The 19,291-nt window shown below is 51.9% G+C and overlaps 1 protein-coding gene across 2 annotated transcripts in view; it reads left to right on the top strand.

Moving 5' to 3' along the window:
• The window catches only part of CTDP1 (CTD phosphatase subunit 1), a 71,781-nt gene extending 52,798 nt beyond the window's left edge, over nt 1-18,983 (top strand). For both annotated transcript variants that reach the window (XM_029052551.2, XM_039910587.1), the window contains one exon: nt 17,994-18,983. In XM_029052551.2, coding sequence (XP_028908384.1) covers nt 17,994-18,135 — 142 coding nt within the window. In that variant the 3' untranslated portion in view covers nt 18,136-18,983. The remainder of the gene's footprint in view (nt 1-17,993) is intronic.
• The last annotated feature ends 308 nt before the right edge of the window (nt 18,984-19,291 follow it).

Genomic DNA, 19,291 nt, shown 5'->3' with positions numbered 1-19,291 from the left:
GCTGGGGTAGATACAAGATAATCAGGCTGGATACAGTGCCTGTCCCACATGGGGCTCACAGTTTAATCATATTTATTGATCTCCTGCTGTGTGCCAAGCATTGTACTTAACACTTGGGAGAGTACAATATAACAATAAACAGACCCAGTCCCTGCACACCAAGAACTTACATTCTAATTTAAGAGGGAGAAAGGGTACTGAATTCACATTTTGCAGTTGAGGAAATGGAGACACAGAGAAGTTAAGTGACTTGTCCAAGGTCACCCAACAGGCAAGTGGCGGAACCGGGATTAGAGCTCAGGTCCTCTGGCTCCCAGGCCCGAGCTCCATCCGCTAGACCACGCTGCTTCCCGTTGCTGTTGACGCGCCGTGCCTGAGCTGCGTCGGAGAGGCGCAGCTGGCAGCGGAGCGGGGGTTCACTCCTCTCCCAGTTAGATCCCGGGGTCCCAACTTGACATTCCAAATGTTCCACTCTAAAATCAGGGGACTCAAAATAGAAAACCTTGGGGGTTGCTCTAGTCAAGCCCAGCTTTGCTCTCCACCGGAAATACCACGCTCATCTTAAAGGGGGTGTGTCTCGTCAGAGTCCCCGACCTAAGACGCTTGACTCTCCCTCAGTCCCACCCCCACCTCTCTTCCCGTTCTACAGGGCCGATTCCGAGCTCCCTGACAGAAACCAAACGCCACTGCCAGCTCTGAGCCCTCGTTATGTTCTTGCAGTCAGCTCCGCTTGAAAGCCAGATGCCCCCCACGTTCCCCTCCTCCCCCCCCGCCACTGCCCACTCCAATGTTGTGGTGGGAGGAAGCACAGAATTGTGTTGGCATCTATTCAGAGTTTCGCCGGGTAATTTTAGCTCCTCTCACCTACGGGTTCTGAGAATTTGGGAGCACTTAGCACACTTCAGGAGGGCCTGGCTTTTAGTGAGTGCAATTTAATAATGATCTTCGGTATTAGGAACGGGAAGAAAAGTAGGGGAAAGTTGCCGTTTCGCGTCGATCGGGAGGGCGGGGGTTGTTTTTGAGTCCTCTTTCTGTCCCCCTCCCAGTGCTGCATAAGCCCTCGGAGGATGTCTCTGGGCTCTGCTTCCTTCCTGACCCTGTGTACAGCATAACGACCTTTATCTCTAGGTCGGAGGTATTTACTGAGTGCTTCTGTGTGCAGGGCTCTGTACTAAATGCCTGGGAGAGTACAGAGCAATAGAGCTGGTAGACAGGGTTCCTGCCCTCGAGGAGCTTCCAGTCTAATGGATTGCCGTGTTGTCAGGCGCCCGGAGTGCACATGGAATTGTTCTGGAGGGATGTCCAACCTGAAACCCCCGACTCTGAACGCAGCGTGGCACCTGCCGGCTTTCCCCTTCTCAAAACCCTTAAGGAGCTGGGGCGGGGGGCATAGCGGGCGGTACTTTTCCATCAGAGACCAGCCTGACCCGGGGAATAAGGGGGAGCATGGGAGCGTCCCCCAGCTTCCCAGGGCCCCACAGGGCACGGGGTTCTCTGGGCAGAGAAATCAGGGCCACCGGGGTCCATTCCGAAAGCCTCCACCTTCACCTGTGCCCGGACGCAGGAGCGGAGGTCGGACAGCCAGACTCAACGGCAGAGATAGAGCCTCCCCGGCAGAGGCAAGATCTGAGGGCGATGTGGATGGACAGACCGCGTCCCCTCGGCAAACCGGGGCCAGCCGGGTAGAGAGAAAGAAACACTGTGGGTTTTGGAGGTGCCACCCTGACTGTGCCAATCATTTGGGTCTTGGGAAAAAAATTTCTGAATAAGAAAGCTGAGAATGAAAGTTTGGGGAATTTGGGCATCTCAGTACCGTTGCCTCCTTGCTTCAAATGGCAGAACACGGGGTTCGTGGGTGAGGCCCTTGCATCGGGTGAGAGCGACCCGGTTCCTGGTTTTGGGGTGGCGCACCTGTACTCCTCCCGAGAGCAGCGACACGTGCCATGTCCAACTCCAGGACTGACCTTGAAAGAGGCCTGTCTTCCGTGCCAGGAGCTGGCGGGTGGGTATTCAGTGACTATGCTTTACCAGCAGCGTCCAACTCGTTTACGTGGGTTTTCATAAATTATGCATGTGTGCTCTCTTCTGTCGCTTTCGGCTTGTTGATAGAATCTTTAGAGGAAGCGGGGTGCAGCCAGATCAAGGACTGTGAAAACACGGGGGCTTAAACCAGTAAAATATCTCCCGTCACCTCCCGATGGGTATGGGTACCGTGGGGTGAGGGAGGGCGGTGGTGGTCTGTGCTGTGAATCTCTAGTCAGGCTTCCTGGCCCAATCCCTCACTGAAGCCTGCCTTCTCTCCATCCCCACACTCCCAGTGGGACCCCTCTGCTCCCAGTAAGCGCTTAACAAATACCATAATTATTATTATTACTCTTCTATCCCCTCTGCCATCTTCTCCGGTCTTTATTTGTATAATTCCAATCACGATCTGCCCTCCCCCTTCCTCATCCGTCTCCATCAGCCCGTATGTCTTCCCTTCCACATCCCCCACGGTCTCTTGTTGCAGAAAGTTTCTTTAGGAGTTGCAGTCCTTAAATTGGTTTATGGGAAGCCACAGAGACGTTTTCCGAATCTTTTGGGCTGGGCTGGTGGATTCCTTTAAGCTATTCCGGCTCCTGACGTTGACGTTCCCCCTTGTTTGAGGGGAGTGAGAGAGAGACAAGAGGTGGGGGAAAGGAGGGGAGACGCTGCTCTTTCTTATTCCACTGAAGCAGCTGTGTTCCAGCTGCCAAGATCTGCCCGGCAGCTGCAGTTTGCAGCTTTTTTCAAAGTTTGAGTAAAATCTCAATAGCACTTGTTTACGAGTAATGGCTTTCTGGATTGTCTTCTACTCGGCCTAATGTGCTAAATCCATCTCTTCTTACCTTTTCCCGTAGCACCCCCGGCCCGGCGCGGTTTCACGTATGAGCCCGGTGCTGGCGATGTATAACCCCGTCTGATTACCCTCTCGGAGTGTGCGGTTTCTCTTGAAAACACAGTTTATTTTAGGAGTGCTTCTGTGTTCAGAAGCAGTTCCGATATCTAACGCAGTCCCCGCCAGAGGAAAATTTCCACGACCTATTTATGAACGTGTTGTGGAAGATTTCTGTGCCCGTTGGAATTCTGCAAAGGGAGTCGTAACCTGGGCTGCCATTCGGCGGCTTCCTGCGAGCCAAACGGAACGCTCTCCAACTTCCCAGAGAAGCCCGACCTACGTGGCTAATGACAAGGTCTAGAATCTGCCCCACAGAGACGCCGGGACCCCTGAGTCTCTTTTTTTTCTTTACGGTATTTGTGAAGCGCTTCCTGTGTGCCAGGCGCTGTCCTAAGCGCTGGGCTAGATGCAAGCTAATGGAGGTGGACACTGTCCTCGTCCCACACGGGGCTCACAGTCATAATCCAAACACCTTCCTCCCTCCACAGCAGCTCATTATTTCCTACTATCTGGCCAGGAGTCTCCTCTCAGCAGGAGCAATAAATGATCAGAGCAGGATACCGAGACTTGTAGGGCGAATGTCCCGCAAGTGGCAGAGAGTCAAGTCAGTCAGTCGTATTTATTGAGCGCTTACTGTGTGCAGAGCACTGAACTAAGCGTTTAAAGAGTACAAAGTGCTGGGGAGCGAGGAATGGGTGAAAAAAAGGAGCAAATCGAAATGCAGGGGCAACACAGAGGGAGTGGAAGAAGAGGAATTGAGGTCTTAGTGAGGGAGGCCCCTTGGAGGAGATGTGCCCTCAAGAAGGCTTTGAAGGCGGGAGAGTAATCGTCTGTCGGATATGAAGAGGGCGAGGAACAAAGGGAACAAGTCAGGGTGACGTCGGAGGAAGTGGGAGAGGAGGAAAGGCGGAGACCTACTCAGGGAAGCCCTCCTGGAGGAGATGTGCCTTCAGTAACGGGGGGGAGAGTCATTGTGTCGGATTTGAGGAGGGAAGGGCGTTCCAGGCCAGAGGCAGGACGTGGGCGAGGCGGCACGATGGAAGCACGGCGAGAAGGTTAATATCAGATAAGTGGCCAGTTGCCTATTCCCTTAGGTTTGATAACAATGCTAGCATTCAGGGGAAATTTTCAGGAAACCAAACTGGCTGGTGCTCTCTCTCTCTCCCCCCCCCCGTCCACCCACATATAACTCCAGCATTAAGAATTTTACCTTGAAATGATCACTCTGACCCTACAGAGACTTCCCTGAGATACCTATAATGAATGACTCAAAGCATTAAATCCGGTTCACCTGGTGTCCTTCTAAATATTCCAAGCTCAAGGAAACAATTACCTGCATTTGATGAAAACAATAATGAGAGGCTCATGAACTCTTCCACCCTCTGGGCCCCATAACTGTGCCCATGCAGGAAGGACAGAGGGGGAAGGAGGAGAGGACAGTACAACGATAAACAGACACATTCCCCGCCCACAATGACTGGACCGGGTAGGTGACTACCGGACAATTTTCTTTCCTCCGTCTCTCATCCATCCCTCCACCCATCCACCTAACAGCATCTTGAGAAAGGGAAGAGGCTCAGGCTGAAAAACAAAGTCTCCGGTGGCATCGGTGGTAAAAATCCCTGAGTACCCAAAGCTCGCCCTTCATTTGTCCTTTCATTTTGAGCTCAGCAAAGGTCCTTGACCAGTTCCCAACTAGTTTGGGAGTTTGTAGGACATTTTGGGTGGACTTCCCGAAGCTTAAGCTAAACGAAATCAAAGTGGTTTCATTGGCCAGGATCGTCTTGCTCTGTAAGAGTTTTAAAGAGTCTGATTTTTATTTTTTCCCAAATTGATAGGGTCTATTTTTGCTTTTCTTTTGTGTGATGTTTTCATGTAAATTTTGGTTTACGATTAAAATGAGTATTGCTTTCCTGTCCTGGCCTCTCTCCTCCTCCCTTGCCCTCTTTCTTCCTTCCCCTCACCTCCCTTCTCCTCCTTCCTACCTCTTTTCTCCCCTTCCCCCCCGACCTCTTTTCTCCCCCTTTTCCCCCTCCTCCTCAACTTCCTGCTTCCTCCATTCCCTGTCCTCACTTGTTCCTCTCCCTCTCCCCACATCCTTTCAAGCTATCCCCTCTCCCTGCCAACCCTCCCTTTCCCAGCTGCCTTTTAGGCCCAAGATAATTTGTGTTTTCTCCTCTAATTCACCTTCCATTCCTTCCAACCCTTGGAGAGTACAGGTGCGGTATTTAAAGAGGTAAATAGAATGATCTATAACCTGGTAGTTTGGTGGGCTTTAGTCTAAAAGGCACTGTATTTTTCATTTAGAGAAACTCTAAAAACACTTAGTATTCAATTTCCTGTGTTACGTGTGGTGATTCGAAATATTTTCCCTAGTTTTTTTCACCCTCAGCCGCAGGTTAATAGAGTATTTTTAATAGAGAGACTCCCCTTTGATATTCCTCAATAATGCCTGACTAGGAATCAGGAATGTGGCTTCCCGTTTACGACCACGGGTAAAGCACGGGGCTTGTCTTTGTCTCGGACGGTTCCAAATTCCTTTTCACCTGTTCAGCCTGCCTGAAGGCTGCTGGAAATCCATCAGAGAGCTGCTTCTTCCCTTGGAGGCTGTAAGGGACTAGCACGGGATTGCTCTTCAGCTTGTGGCCATTTGCACCGTGGCCTTTATACTTCAGCCTGTACATTCCCCTGACTGAGCCTCTTCCCTTTCGAAAGATGCTGATGGGTTGATGGAGGAACAGATGAGGAACAGAGAAAAGAAAATTCCCTACCCAGTCCATTTGGCTTTCTACAAACCCAAGGTGGTGGTTTTCTTAGGCTTTTTTTTAATGGTGTTTGTTAAGTGCTTTCCATGTGCCTGGCGCTATTTTAAGCGCTTGGGCAGATGGAAGCTAATCAGGTTGAACACGGTCCATGTCCCTCATGGGGCTCACAGTCTTAATCCCTATTTTATAGATGCGGCCCAGAGAAGTGAAGTGATCTGCCCAAGGTCACACGGCAGACAGGTGGCGGAGACAGGATTAGACCCCAGGTCCTTCTGACTCCCAGACCCGGGCTCTATCCACTAGTCCACGCTGCTCCTTGTCTTCTAGGCATTGACGTGGATCCCATGGGGAGGCGTGGTGGGAGCCATTGAAGAGAACCCAGGGCCAGGAATATTGGGGTTTCCCATTCCACCCACCCTGATCTTGTTTCACACCCACGGCACAAGTTTTCCTGTCTGTGAAGCCCCAGCAGAGTCTCCTGGACTCATTGGAAAATGATGGGGCTCTCTCTTCCTCAGGCTGTTATTGACCTGGAAAACTGGGTGTTGACCTGTTCTGGGTCGCCCCAAGTTTTCCCGATAGCCTCTGCAGAGGGTGGGGAAGGAAGACAAAGCTGCTTAGGACACCATTCTTCTGCCAGGGAAGGGACTGTAGCACAGTTCTAAAAATAAAAGCATTTAATGAATTTTTGTCAGGGTTGGACTTTTTTTGTGTGTTTTGTTGTGTTCCTTCTGTACTAGTTAATTTTCTGCCCTTCATATTTTTTGTCATCTTCCGTGTACCCTCAGACTTCGGGCTGCTGGATAAAAAGGTGTTTCTTTGCCTAGAAGAAAAGAAGGGGTGGTGAAAGAGGGGATGATGGCAAATGAAAAGATATTTTATTCTAGCTAGAAATTCTGCATCACGAGGATCCCAGAGTCATTGTCCTTATAAGGGACAAGAGCCAGGTTGGTTCAGATCTCATCCGACACTGAAATTATGCTCGTGAGAACCACCGAGGAACATAGAGCTGGTCACGGGAGTCATGGTACTAGTGGGAACTGGGACAGTTAGTGCTGTGGGACCTTGGGCAAATCACTTCTCGGTGCCTCAGTTCCCTCATCTGTAAAATGGGGATTGAGACCGTGAGTCCCAAGTGGGACAGGGACTGTGTCCAACCCTTTTTGCTGGTATCCACCCCAGTGCTTAGAACAGTGCCTGGCACACAGTATGCGCCTAACAAATACAATTATTATTATTATTACTGGGGAGACAAGCTGTCGGAGAATGTCCTGTTTCCTGTGGGACTTCGTATCTCAGCATCCGAGCGGGACTGTCTTTCTTGCTCACTTCAGCGATTGCCCACAGAGGGTACCATATTGTTCCAAAATCAAATCAATCCCAGATTTGACAACCCTGTAGAATTTGATGCTTCAGAATGGAAAAAATTTTCATGACAAGCCATACTGGACATTTTCAAGTGTTTTAATGCATGTTCAATCCTGATATTTTACTTCTTGAGGGAATAGTAATGAAATGTGGCAAGTTGAACGTAGCCGTATAAACATCTTCCTCAGCCCCCTTGGAGTCAGTAGTTATAATGAAGTATTGTGGGGGGGGATGTCTTAGAAACGTGTACACTTTACTCTCCAGTCAGTCAAAGGTATTTAGTGAGCATTCGTGGGTGGAGAACGATACTAAGCGCTTAGAATATACCACGATAGTGTTGGTAGACCCATGCCCTGCCCTCGAGCAATTTGCAGTCTAGAGGGGCAGGTGAAGATTAAATTGATTTTCAGATAAGGAAAGTATAGGCAGTGTATCGGGATATGGATATGTGGGTCCGGAGGCACAGTGAGCATCCAAGTGATTTAGGGGCACAGATCCAAGGGCACAGGGACACAAAACGGGGCGAGGGTGCCGTTTTCAGGCCCAGAGATCCCTTCTGAGACCCAGAGATCAATCAGTCTGTTAGTGGTATTTAATTGAGCACTTACTGTGTTCTGGGCACCGAATTAAGCGCTTGATAAAATGCACTGCAACAGAGTCGGTAGACACGATCCCTGCCCACAAGGAGTTCACAGGTCTGTGTGCCCTCCCTCTCACCCTCAAGCCTCCCGGCTCAGCCTCCGCCCCTCCACGTCTTTCTAATCCTGCCCCTTCTCTGTGGCCGGGGGGTGTGAGGAGCAGATCCTCTTTCCTGGATCCCTTAGAAAAGCCTCGGCTAGGGCTGCCTCAAGGCGGCCGGGCTGTTTAAAAGCTGTGGGAGCTGCTGAGATTTGGAAGGGATCCCCCCCCCCCCCGCTCCCGACTCCAAAGAGGAAGGGGAAAGAGGACGGGACAAGTATTTCTTCCCACTAGACCATGCACCTCTTGAGGGCAGGGACCGTGTCTTCTCTGTTGTCCTCTTCCAAGCGCTCAATACCAGTGCTCTGCATACAATACGTACTCAACAAATACTCTGGTTTTCCAGGGCTGGAAAGAGGCCCTCGTTGTGATTGGAGAGCTGGGAGTGGGTTGGTTTTTCCATCAACGAACCCTCTGACACACCTCGGTGTGGGCTCAACGTTTTTGGCATTGAAGTTATGCACAGGCCTCTAGGAAATGAGTCAACTGGATTCTCCAGCCAGAAACCTTGCCCAATTAGCGCATAATCCAATCATTAACACATCGGGAAAGACCAGTGGAAGCGGTTGTGTGCTCTCCGTTCACACTCCATATTTCACAGAAGAGTGTTGGCGTGATAATGCTGTTCACGATGAGCTCCTCCATTTCATTGAGATGTTTTTCTCTTTCCCAGAGCCTGCTGGGTCTCTTCCTCTCTCTGACGTTTCTCCCCTACCTGCTATTGTGATAGACAAATAGGCAAGACTCTGCGTAATAATCATGGTGGGATTTGTAAAGTGCATACTGTGTTGGTTCTTCACTTTCTCTTATTACGGTATTAAACGGGTACTATGTGTCGAGCACTTGTTCTAAGCACTGGGGTAAATACAAGCCAATTAGGTTGGACACGGTCCCTGTCCCCCAGGGGGCCCATAATCTATGTGGGAGAGGGATCAGGAATTTAATCTCCATTTTAGAGATGAGGAAGCAGAGGCTCAGAGAGGTCTCGATGACTTGGCCAGGGTCACACAGCAGGGAAGCGGTGGAATCGGGATTAGAACCCAGGTTTCCTGCCTCCTGGTCCTTCGCCCTTTTCCAATAGGCTGCCAAAACTGCTCCAAATGTCCGCAAGATTTTTTGAGCAAAGGAACAAGTGAGAGAGAATCACCCCCGGGGTCACGTCATATTATGTGCTAGAGTTTCTCCAAACAGGCAGGGTCTGTGATATTTGTGCTTCTCTCAGTGGGTGAGAGTCAGCATGCCCCTAACCGCAGTAGGGTGTGTTTGTCCATCTGTATGTCTCTCTCGTTCTCTTTTACGGTGTTTATAAGTGCTTAATGTCTGCAAAGCATCGTACTAAGCACCTTCAAGGGCTGCCAAGCCCCGACACCTTAAGAGAAGCCTTGCAAGAAGGTCGATCTCTAAATACAGGACAGAGACTCGGGCACGCTGCCGGCCGGCTCTCCTGGGGCGTGGGGGCTGCGTCCGTGACGGACATCACACTGAGGAAGGCTCGGAGTGTGGTGCATGTCGTCGGAAGACCGGCCACCACCACGCTCTAGCCTCGACACAGTAAAGCTTAGAATCCGTGCTGGGGTGGGCCGGGGGGGGGGGGGGTTGTGTCTGGCGTATAGTAAGTGCTTAACAAATACCATCTTTGCCATTATCATTTTATCGGAAGGCCCCACCGCAGGAGCTCTGAGAGGCACAAGGCAGTTCCCGGTGGCGAATGGACCAGAACCGCATCGTCTTCCCTCGCTCTGCTCTGTCGGTGCTCGCCTCTGCTTCCCTGCCTGACGGGCTTGGGGGAAGCCTGGGGGGGTGCAGGTCTTGGGAGCCGGATGGCTGCGGGCCCGGCATGACCGCGGCCCACGTTTCGGTGCGCCGGTGCCCAAGATGAAGCCAGCCCGGGGGGCGGCACCCGGTCGGAGACGCCTAGGCCGTCGTACCTGCGGGGAGTACGCCACGGGTCCGGCCGGCCCGGGTTTGGCGAGGGAAAGAACCGCAGCCTAAAGAGAGACGATGTGCTCACCGGAAAGACGCCGACAGAAAACCAGAACATTGAGATTTATGTGCTCTCGGCCCTCAGGGGTGACGTTCGAACAGCACGGATTTGTTGTTCGGTTTGCTTTAAGGTACAAGCGGGGTTTTCCTCGGGGCCATTTCTGTACACGCTAATCGCTTGGGTTTCCTGTCATCTGTGGAGGCCTCTGATTTACAGCAGGGAAGGAGAATGTGTTCTGTGTACCCATTGGCCCCAGCCCCCAGGATTACTCGTGGTATTAATTTGGAGCAGGCAAGTGGGAAAACGGGAAAGGGGCCTGTCCCGGGCTCCCACAGGGAGCCGGAGCCACCGCTTCCAGGTTCCATCTGCCAAGCTGGAGGCTCCCCGAACCTCCTGCTTTGGAAGAAGTTGGGGTGTGCTTTGCTTTTAAAATCTTCGAGGCGAGTCCAACGTAGTCAGTGACCGTGGCTGGTCTTAAGACTTGCTGAAGAGCTCATTTGTTTACTCAGAACCACGCTCTTTCTCCAAATCTCATTTCACCGACTGGATGCAAGGGCAGTTCGTGTTCTTTTAAAGAACAATGTGTCTCGTTTTTCTCAAATCCGTGAGCACTTTCGCTAAAGAAACGGCACTGTAGATAAAGGCCAGGTTGAATATCCGTGGCCACGGTAGCGAGCCAGGTCTTCGAGTTGCGATGGGGCCAACCTCATCATTTTCCCGCCCGGTGGAGTTGTCAGGCGGCGCGTTGACTGGTTTTCCTATGCGAAGTGGACCCCTGAGAATCAGGGGCACCCGGGGGGACTGGCATGGACAGGTCACCGCCACGGAAGAACAGGTTTGCTCCTGGGACGTGGTTGTCGGGAACACCGGCCACCTGCCTCCGGATCTCCACGGGCGTTCATCCAGGGGTAGGCCGGCGGACGGCATCGTGCGAAGGGGCGGGAGGTTGGACACAGACAGCTTTGGTCCCAGCAGGCAGGTTGGCTGCCAAGCTTGTCGGCGGTGCCAGGACCGGGGGGCTTCATTCACGTGAATTCATTGCAAACGGTCGGTCGTATTTGAGCATTTCTTGTGTGCAGAGCGCTGAACTAAGCACTTGGGAGAGTACAGTACAATAGAATTGGTAGACAAGGTCCCCGCCCACAAGGAGCTTACAATCTAGAGGGGGACATTCAAATAAACTGCAGATGTGGACACGAGGTGGTTGTGCTGCTTATTTTAAAGGTGATTTTCAGAACCTTGTTAGTTTTATGAGTTTATGGTTAAGCGCCTACTATGTATAAATCACTGTTATAAGCACAGGGATAGATAGAAATCAATCAGGTTGGGCACAGTCCCTGTCCCACATGGGGCTCAGAGTATAAGTATGAGGGAGAAACAGGAGAACTGAGGCAAAGGGAAGTGAAGCCACCTGCCCAGGGTCACGCAGCAAGCAGGTGGCAGAGATGGGGTTAGAACCCAGGTCCCCTGACTCCCAGGCCCGGACTCTTTCCCTTAGACCATGCTGTTTCTCCAAGCTTGTTGGAGTAATGAGCCCTTGAATTTGCAAAATCAGAAAAGAGAAGAGTGTGTGTGGGCGGGCAGAGGGGAATGTTTACCGTCTCTGGTGTAAACGTAACATCGGGATACGGTCGCCCTCTCCATGAGTTCCGACCGTGGCCGGCACCGCAGTCGCCCGCATCGATGGCCCACGCCATCGACAAACTCTCCGTTCCCGCCAATACTACCACCGCGCATGCTTCGCTTTACTTCCCATTTCCATGGTTACCGGAAACTACTTAAGTGACCGCCGTTTATAAACTCCAGCATCCGTATTAATTTCCCAGCAGTGTTATTCATCGTCAGACACCACGAGGAAGAGACGCCCTCTGAAGTGCATTTGACCGCCGCCTCCGTCTACCGAATCGGGCCGCGTCAAAGCCGGTCGTTTTGTGCTGGGGCTGGGGACGGGACGGGGGTGCAGGCTGAGTCCTCCCCAGCTCTGCAGGACCCCAAAGTGTCACTCCACTCTCCGCTGCCACACGGAGAGCCAAAATGAGTCGTCTCCTCTCCATTTCGTCTCGGTTCATCAGGTCGGACACGATCCCTGTCCTACAGAGGGCTCACAGTCTTAATCCCCATTTTGCAGATGAAGTAAGTGAGGCACAGAGAAGGGAAATGACTCATCCGAGGTCCCAGAGCAGACACTCCTATCCTTTTGTAGGCGCGGCTTCCTCCAAAAGTCTCAGAACAACGAGCGTCGTCACACCATTATTTAACACATCCGGTAACCGAGTTGCAGAGTTGGAGCCACGGAATTCTAGCTGGAATCAGGCTTCTAGGCCACAGTGACAAAAACAGTTCTTGAAATGTAGGTGAAGAAGTGCCACTTCTGCTAGGAGAATTCCCCGTATCCCAAGATTCCCCAGCTGCCAGTATCCGTAGGCTCCACCCTTTTCTCTGGAGAATATCCTGGCTCCTTTGTTCCTGCCGCGATTGTTTGTAAGAGAGATGGTTGGTTTGTAAGAAAGCGTGGTTCCCTTCCTTTCTGGGAGAACAGTTGGTGTGTGTGGTGAAGGGCTGTAAATTAGTTACCTTCAATTACCCTTATGAGAGGCTCACATGAAAGAGATTATTATCTCCTGTCCGCCAAATGGTATCTTTGGGCTTTTTGGATTAATTGTGCAATGATGGAGGCAGGCAAAGAAAAGGTGTTCTTTTGTTCTTTCCTGTTTTACATGAGGGCTGCTGAAGCTCAGGTCGTTTTCAGAGATGGGGAAACCAGATCCCGCCGAGGTGAAATGGACTCAAACCGTGCCCCGGAAGCAGCGCGGTCTAGTGGAAAGAGCCTGGGCCTGGGAGCCAGAGGACCTGGGTTCTGATCTCTGCTCTGTGACCTTGGCCTTAACTGCTCTGGGCCTCAGTCTTCTTATCTTTCATTCATTCAATAGTATTTATTGAGCGCTTACTATGTGCAGAGCACTGTACTAAGCGCTTGGGATGAACAAGTCGGCAACAGATAGAGACAGTCCCTGCCGTTTGACGGGCTTACAGTCTAATCGGGGGAGACGGACAGACGAGAACAATGGCAATAAACAGAGTCAATTGGGGATTAAGACTGCAGGCCCCAGGTGAAATATGAGCTGTGTCCAATGAGATTATTATGTGTCTACCCCAGTCCTTAGTAGAGTACCTGGCACATAGTAATGGCTTAACAAAAAACAAGAAAAAAAGAATTGGGTGGCATCGCAGGGCAGGGTGAGGTGATGGGCGGCTTCTGCCGCAGCCCGCGCTCGCCGAATATCAGCGGAGCACAGTCCGCTTCCCGAGGCGGGCGCCCGGCCACAACAGCCCATGGCCACCCGCGGGCCGGGACGGGGGGTGGGGCCCGCTGGCCTACGCCCCCTCTCCCCTTCACTTGCAGGCGCCCCCTCACTGACGGTCGCACGGCGAGGGGAGCTGGAGGGGCCGCTAACAGAACCCAGATCCCCATCTGGTCCGTAAGCTGTACCACGCATCTCTCCATTCCCACGCCAAGAATTTGATTCTTATTATTGTCACTATTCATGGCATTTGATGAGCCCTTTGGGCAGAGCACTGCACCAGCTAAGGCCCGGGCGGCGGTAGGGGGACGGGCTATTCCTTCGGTCACAAGGCCCACCAACGTGGGAGGTGGGCTTAGGGTCTGAAGGGCAGGGGAGCTAGAGGGGGCCCTGGGGACGGGCCCACGAGGACAGAAAGAATGTATCATCTGTGCTTCATCTCAACAGCAAAGACCAAACGGAGGAAGAGCCGTAGAATATGACTGATAAGTTAGGCGGAAAATAATAAGGAGCAATAACAATACACAAACAATAAAAGCTGCGGTATATTACTGATCAATAAAGCGGAAAGAGTAAATTAGCAGCAAAGACAAAACACAAACAATAAGGGCTGCGGTTTATCACTGCTGAAGGGAGCAGGTTTCGAGCTGCTTCCCACACCAGCAGGGCCATTCAGTCAGTGGCATTTATTGAGTGCTTACTGTGTGCAGAGCAGTGTACTAAGCGCTTGGGAGAGTACAATAGAACAATAAACAGACACATTCCCTGCCCACCACGAGCCTGGCATCTTTGGCTAACGTTCAGGGGAAAATCGTAGTCCTCCCCCACACCAGCAGACAGTAGGGGAAGGCTGAGTCTTTTTGAGTAAGTTCGGTACCGACTTGGACTCTCCCAAACACTTAGCACAGTGCTCCACACGTTTTCTGGGGGGGTGAGGCTTGGAGGAGCATGAAAGGGACAAGGTGGGTGAGTGCGTAGCTGAGGGTAAACTTGAATTATGTTGTTTTCAGTGAATGCCTCCGTATCAGATCCTTTTCTAACTCCTCACGCTCCTTATAACGCCCCAGAGCCTCTACCCAGTCCTACATACGGACTCTATTTCTTCTTTCCGGAGCCCAACGGAATGTACCCGAGTGTTTAATTTATCAAAAATCGAAAGGAAATAGCTCAGCGTTCGAATCTTCATATAACAAGATTAATTTTTAATGAGAAATAATCTTTTTGCCTGGTTTGATTGTACGGAGAGGAGTTGAACTGACCCAGTTTGTAGATGTAGCAGAGGAATCGGCGCAGCGTTTCTTTTCACTGTGGGTTAACGTGAAAAGCTTTACGAGTTCACACAAGTTATTCAGAGAAGGGTTATGAAGCCATTCTCTTTTGAGAAGTGTTTGCTAAGAAAATGAGAAATGATACTAATTAATCTAATAGTAATTGGCTACTCATAACTTCAAAATGGGAGGCATTTTAAATTCCATTTTTCAGGCTCTAAAATTCCACTTTAGATTCGAAATGAAAGGCAGCAGGATGCATTATTCAGTGCAGTAATATGTTGTGATCATTTACTGTCCATGATTACATCTTCTGGTTCATGGAAAATAAAGATGGACTCCAAAAAAAGGCAAGGAAAAGGCGAATACTTACCTGTGTGGGAATGTAGAGAAAGAGAGAGAAAATGTTTCACAACCAATTTTTTGGACAACAGTAATCCCATTTTTTTACTTCCTGCTCCATAGATAATGATCACTAGGTAAATATATTTCAACTTTAACTAGGGGCTCATTTTAAATGCGGTATGACCTCCCATATGTTACGTTAGGGGTGGGGCTGAGGTCTGAGAATTTCCTCCCTGGCACGTGTAATTAAGATATCTCTTTCTTAGTGTTTAGAATTTTGAAAGCACACGCTTGGGAAACAAGACTCTTTGGAACAGTTTCCCCCCGATTGATGGGAAGAGGGATTCATGGATAATAGCCATCCTGCCAGGTGGCAGAGATGCTTCTCGGGATGCCAAGCGCACAGGTCCGTGACACACACTGGGTACCTGGAGCCAGAGGGAGGACGGGATACTCTGTCTTGTTCCTAATGTAGTTGCTGGAGTCGGCAGAGGAAAGTTCCCAAGTGCGGAATGACAATTTCTCCGTTGGTCTCCAGTCCCGTTCACCAGGTTCGTTTCTCTAACCGGCCTGGCGGGGCAATGGGCCGACCCGTCAAGAGCTTACTCTGTGCCGGGCGCTGTACTATGCCCTGGGGAGATCCAAGTTTATCAGGTTGGACACAGTCCGTGTCCCACGAGGGACTCCCAGTCTTCATCCCCATTTTACAGAGAAGTATCTGAGGCACAGAAGAGTGAAGTGACTCGCCCATGGTCTCGCAGCAGATGAGCGGCGGAGCCGGGATTAGAACCCAGTTCCTTCCGACTCCCAAGTCCGTGCTCTACCCACAACTCCGCGCTGCTTCTCGGTTGAGAGTGGGTCAGTCGCTCGTCCTTGCCCGCCTGCTCCTCAGCCTCCTCCTTGCTTCTCCAGGGGCCCGTCTGGGCAGGGAGGAATGGGTGCGAGGCTGTCCTTAGCCGAGCCAGAGGCCTGGGGGACATTGAGCGTTCCCCCTTAAATTGAGTCACAACACTCCAGAACGCCCCCACACGCATATTTTAACTCCGTCTTTTGACATTTCTCGAGGTTTCGAGCTCTTTAGCTATTGGTAATTGGGTGAAAAATTTTCCTTTGAGAAAATGCTAGGCTCTTCTGGGGAGTCCCACTTGCCACTTCAAGTGGCAGCAAAAACCCCCGTGCTTTGTCGTGGTGGCAAGCGGGGAGGAGAACTCTTCCCCTTGGGAGTGGGGGAGACAGAACCCTATTCTGACCCCCTTCGCCTTCCTCCCCCGCACTCCTCAGACCGCCCAGATGATATTCGTATTCACGTCCGTCACAGGTATAATAATAATGGCATTTATTAAGCACTTACTATGTGCAAAACACTGTTCTAAGCACTGGGGGTATACAAGGTGATCTGGTTGTCCCACGTGGGGTTCACAGTCTTAATCCCCTTTTTACAGATAGGTAACTGAGGCACGGAGAATGAAGTCACTTGAGCAAAGTCACACAGCTGACAAGCGGCGGAGCCGGAATTAGAACCCATGACCTCTGAGTCCCAAGCCCATGCTCTTTCCACTGAGCCACGCTGCTTCCCACATAGGTATAGAACAGGTGAGAGAGAGTGCGGATGGTTCGGTGCAGCCCCTCACTCCGATTAGAAAAGCAGGTCGGTCGGCCGCCCCAACCTCGCTCGGCGCTCGACCATCGGGGGATGACCGTCCCTGGCCACCCCTCCTCTCGGTCCTTGGCGAGATGAGAGTGCTTGGGGGAAAAGAGGCGGGATTCAGATTTGATGGGCAAGGCCGGGCACGTGGCCAGAGTTCCGTTCCACTCAAGGGGGCACCGACTCTGCCAGCTGGTGGCAGCTCGTTACGGGGGAGATAGAACCTCGGGGAAACGCACCCAGGAGATCTTGAACATCCCTGAGCCTTTTCTCGTTGATTCCTCGAGCCGTGGGTTTTTTTTTTGTTTTGCTTTGTTTCTGGAAAATCCATTCCATCTCAATTGCTGTCCGGGTGGATGCCGGCAGTGAGCTGTAGGCAGGATTTGAGGGAATGGGAGGAAGAGGAAAAACGTTGATCTTCCATGACTAGGTAAACCAGTAGGCTCTTATGGAGTCAGCTTTTCCCTGAGAATAGGTAATGGTCTGTGTGGAAATCTCATGCATCGGACGTTCTGAGAAGCAGCATGGCCTAATGGATAGAGCACAGGCCTGGAAGTCAGAAGGACCTGGGTTCTAATCCGGTCTTTACCCACTTGTTGGCTGTGTGATCTTAGGCAAGTCACTTAACTTCTCTGTGCCTCAGTTACCTCACCCGTAAAATGGGGATTAAGACCGTGAGCCCCATGCGGGACAGGGACTGCGTCCAACCTGACCGTCTTGCAACTACCCCACTGCTCAGTACAGCGCCTGGCACCTAGTAAGCGCTTCAATGCCTTAAAAAAATATGGCTCATAAAAGTGCTCCCTTTGTTTACTGACGTCTCTGCCCGACCCTGCCCTAACGTGCTTTCTGTTGGATTTGACGGTAGGCATTTCCGTGGGTGCCGGGCCGGGAGAAGCGGAACCTCCGGGCTCTCATTTCCGCCCTGCCCAAGAACGGACACGGGGGGGGGGGGGGGGGGGGGGCGCGGACCAGTTGGCGTTTTATAAAGGGCGAGTTGAGAGAAAGTTGAATGTCTTGGAGGAGAGGAATGTGTCTCGATTTGGCCCCGAACAGTTCACTTGAGAGCGGACACCCGTTCTTGCAAATAGCTGGTTTGACTCTCCCTGCTTCTGCGCCCCTGTCGTAGTCTGGCCCCGGTTGAATTTGAAAAACCCTCAGCTCCCAGCGGAGGTTTGGTCATCACCACCAAAATGGCCAGGGAAGCGGCTTGGCGTAATGGATAGAGCTTGGGCTTGGGGGTCAGAAAGACCTGGGTTCTAATCCCGGCTCCCCCACTTCTGTGTGACGCTGGGCGAGTCACTTCAGTTCTCTGTATCTCAGTTACCTCATCTGTAAAATGGGGATTAAGAGTGTGAGCCCCATGTGGGACAGGGACTGTGTCCAACCTGATTATCTTGTATCTACCCCAGTGCTTAGAACAGTGCCTGGCACATAGTAAACCCTTTACGAATTCCATCATCATCATCATCATCATTATTATTATCATTGTTGTTTTCTCCGTTTTCAAAGGGCTTGTGGCCCCAAAAAAGTGATTTTTCCATTTTATTTGCAGGGCCAGTTTTTGTGAGGAGAAAGATGGTGTGAGAAGGTGTGCCTACGTGCACGTGCCCGTGCGGTGCAATCACTGATCTCGTCTCCTGCCTTATTCCCACATCCAGGGGGCACAAGCGGAAGCGGCCCGAGGCGGACGTGGCCAGCGAGTCCAGCAAAGAGTCCAGCAATGAGGACGAGGAGGGGAGCAGCTCGGAGGCGGACGAGATGGCAGCGGCCTTGGAGGCAGAACTGAACGACTTTATGTGAGAGCCCAGGGCCCCTTCGGGACTCTTCCCCCGGCCCCCACAGGCCTCAGACCGGGCCTGGGGCCTCCACACCAGCCCTCGCCCGCCAGTTCCGGGGGCCTCTTCCAGAGCCGCGACACGGGTGACCTACCGACGTTTCACCCAGGCGCAGATAGATCTTTTATAGGTGTTTTACTTCAGGAAAACACCCTCTTTTTAACATCCAAAGCATCCCCGGAGCCCGGCGTGGCTGACCGAGGACGTGTGAGGAGCCAGGCGGGCCCTGGACGGACGGGTCTCGGCCCGTGGTGGTTGATTGGCCGGTTTCGGGGAGTGGGGAAGTGGAACTGCCCGGACAGCCGGCGGCACGCAAACCCGACGCGAATGTGAGAATCCCACAGTCCCACTGGAGTTTTCCCGCAGCTCAAGCTACCGGAGCGTGCGGATTTTTAAAACCTAGAAGAGTTTATATTTGTATAGAAACTGAGAGCCCAAGGGGCAGAGTTGATCAGTGATACCCATGAGCCCCGGGGTCACACGCTTCTTCCCCGAGAGTTCAAAATGGTGAGATTGCCTAGCATCCAGTCCCTTCGGGGTCTAGTTGGGTTCCTTAGCAGATTATTGTTTAGATTGCCAACCGGTCTTCTGCCGGACCGGTGACTTGAGCCCCGGGTTCTGGGCGGGTCGGGGCCACGCCGGGGAGCCAGATGACCCCTGGGTCGCCCTTGCCAAAAAAACTGAGCGCTGGTTTGTCCGCGACTGGATTTTATTTCTTTGGCTGAGAACGGATGTAAAGTTTTGTATATTCTATTTCCTATTCGACCCACCAAACAGAGATTTCTTTGATTTAATAAAGATCCATTTTGTAAATTCTCCTCGCCACGCACTGCCAGGGTTGGGGGTCTGGTCTGGGGGCCCGGCCCGAGGGGCTGCGTCCACTGAAGAGCCCGCCCTGGGGACCGGTGCCCTGCGAGGCCTGAGGGGCAGGCGGCGAGCAGCAGTGGTCTGCAAGGGTCTGTGAGAGGGTAGGGGCTGGCGGACCTGTCCCGGGGCTGGCCGACCCGTGTGTCCCTGGTGAGGGGTCGCGGCCAGACCTTGGAGGAATCTCATCTTGGCTTCACCTCCCCGGAAACCTCCGAAGGGGATTGGCCTCAGGACCGGTGGTGAGTGTTTGGGAA

The sequence above is a fragment of the Ornithorhynchus anatinus genome, chromosome X2, assembly GCF_004115215.2.
Source record: "Ornithorhynchus anatinus isolate Pmale09 chromosome X2, mOrnAna1.pri.v4, whole genome shotgun sequence".
In the NCBI taxonomy this organism is placed as follows: domain Eukaryota; kingdom Metazoa; phylum Chordata; class Mammalia; order Monotremata; family Ornithorhynchidae; genus Ornithorhynchus; species Ornithorhynchus anatinus.
This window is presented reverse-complemented; position numbering and strand designations above follow the sequence as displayed.